General features: G+C 69.2%; 1 protein-coding gene across 1 annotated transcript; it reads right to left on the minus strand.

Annotated features, from left to right (window-relative positions):
• Window positions 1-656: 656 nt before the first annotated feature.
• Window positions 657-1,918, minus strand: PTF1A (pancreas associated transcription factor 1a). Its single transcript, XM_062210827.1, has 2 exons — window positions 1,153-1,918; window positions 657-841 (listed from the first exon to the last, which is right to left on the minus strand). The coding sequence occupies exons 1-2, from the start codon at window positions 1,916-1,918 to the stop codon at window positions 657-659; spliced, it is 951 nt and encodes a 316-aa protein (XP_062066811.1).
• Between the last annotated feature and the right edge of the window lie 265 nt (window positions 1,919-2,183).

The following is a 2,183-nucleotide window of genomic DNA, read 5'->3' on the forward strand; positions in this document are numbered from 1 at the left end:
GCAGCGTGGGCCGCCGCGCCTTCGTTTCCGGCTCTGATAAACAACTCCCCACCCGGGCCCTGTTGGCCTCCGTGGGCGTTCTGCAAAGCAGGTTGGAAACACAGGCCCGGGTCGTTACTGCGGGGGCGGGCTCGGGGGGCTTCCGGCCCACCCCCTCCCAGGCCCAGTCTACCTGGAACCTGGTTTCTTACAGCTCAGGGCTCGAGCCTCCGCCGCACCTCCGGTTTGCAAAGCTAATTCTTTCAGCGACCCCCACATCCGTATTGAACCAATCACTTTGGGGAGAAAAAAACCCACATGTACATGCCGTTTATTAACAATGCTTTAATAGACCACATCTGGCAATAAATAAGCGGGAAGTATTCCGGCTAGGGTTCTCCCAGCAACACAGAGTCTGGTGCCCAAGGTGCTGGGGTGGGGGTGGGAGTGGGGGGGGTGGGAGAGGGAATCACAGCTATAGCATATTTTTAGAAAAAAAAATCAAGATAAATTATATAACTTATATATATTTAAAAGAGATCGTCTATGGCGTTAACTCAGCGGAATAAATAGATAAATTAACAAGAGGCGGATTGCCTTTGGAGACGTGTGCGGGATAGACACTCCGACGTGGACCACGCGCACAGGGACCCAGCCCCCGCCGCGCCCAGGCCTGCTCAGGACGCCACCTCCAAAGGCGGCTGGTTTTCCACGCCGCTGAGCTTTCTGGGGTCCTCGGGCGTCCACACTTTGGCTGTCCGGATGATGTTCTGTTCGCTGAGCTGTTTCTCGTCAGTCCACGAGAGTGAGTGTCCGGCGAGCGGCGGGAGTCCGTAATCCGGATCGCCGGGGGATGGGGGACCTGGGCAAGGGACAAAGGAACACGGACTGTCCAAGTCCAGCCTGGGCCCCCGAGAGTCCCGGCCGGGGGCGCTTCTCCCCAGCAGGCCTTGGAGCGCCCTCTCCCCGGAATCCCAGGAGCTGCAAGCCTGGGGGCGCCGCGCTCACAGCGCCCAGGACGGCCGAGACCCCGAGCGGGCTCTCCAGGAGGCTGTGTTCAGCGACCCGGCGGCCGGCTAGGCCTCCCCCAGGCCCCTGCGCGGGGCCTGCACCAGCCCAAGCCCGTCCCCAACCCGTCCCCGACTCCCTGAGCCGGAACGCGGCCGCACTTACGCGTGCCCCGATGGCAAATGATGACCTTGTGGGCCTGGCTGCCCGGGCTGTCCGAGCCCAGGCGCCCGCCGCCCGGCCCGCCGCCTCCCGCGCCGCCGCCCGCACCGCCGCCGCCGCCGCCGCGCAGTGGCAGGTCGGCCTGCACCAGCTCGCTGAGGAAGTTGATGTAGCCGATGGCCAGGCGCAGCGTGTCCACCTTGGAGAGGCGCTTCTCGTAGGGCAGCGTGGGGATGTGCGAGCGCAGCCCCTCGAAGGCGTCGTTGATGGACTGCATGCGCCGCCGCTCGCGCACGTTGGCCGCCTGCCGCAGCTGCTGCAGCTCCGCCTCGGAGCGCACCCGCCGCCGCCGCCGCGCCGCCACCGCGCCGCCCAGGCCACGCAGCCGCGCCCCGGGGGCGCACGGGTAGGCCAGGCACGCGGGCGGCGAGCCGGGCGAGTAGGGGAAGGCGCCGGGGCCCACGGCCGCCCCGCAGCAGTAGCCGGGGCCCCCGAGGTCTTCGGGCTCCCCGGGGGCCCCCGACGGCGGCGGCGGCGGCGCGGGCGCGGGCGGCGGCGGCAGCAGCAGGCACGCCCCGTCGCGGTAGCAGCACTCGTGCAGCTCGTGGCCGAGGAAGTCCACCTGGGCGTGCTCCTCCGCCAGCAGCTCCTCGCCGTCCTCCAGGGGGTCCCGGGAGGACTGGTCGGTGAGGAAGTCCTCGTCGTCCAGGTAGGCTGCCGGGAAGGCGTCCAGGCCCCCGGGGAAGGGCTCCAGCAGCACCGCGTCCATTCTGGCGGCCGCCGCGCGCCCCCCGGGGATCCTCAGTGCGCGTGCGGTCGAGGTCTCGCCGGCCTGCAGCCCCCGCTTCACCCGGGCCGCGCCGGGGGCAGCCCCCCGACCCCCGGCCTCCCTCTCGTGCCCGCTGCGCGCTGCGGAGGGCCGCGGCCGACGTGCGGGAGCGGAGGGCTGGCACGCGAGGGCTCTTATAGCTACAGCCCCAGGCGCGTGCCGGGGACCCGCGGCGCCAGCCAATCAGAGCGCGGGGTGCCGGCGG

Source organism: Lepus europaeus, chromosome 14 (genome assembly GCF_033115175.1).
Source record: "Lepus europaeus isolate LE1 chromosome 14, mLepTim1.pri, whole genome shotgun sequence".
Lineage (NCBI taxonomy): Eukaryota > Metazoa > Chordata > Mammalia > Lagomorpha > Leporidae > Lepus > Lepus europaeus.

What these genes read in the sequence shown, in the direction of transcription:
- PTF1A (XM_062210827.1), bottom strand. Translation starts at nt 1,918, where the DNA reads ATGGACGCGGTGCTGCTGGAGCCCTTCCCCGGGGGCCTGGACGCCTTC. An exon ending in CATTTGCCATCGGGGCACGC is followed by an intron (nt 842 to 1,152) that starts GTAAGTGCGGCC and finishes TCCCTTGCCCAG; the next exon opens with GTCCCCCATCCCCCGGCGAT.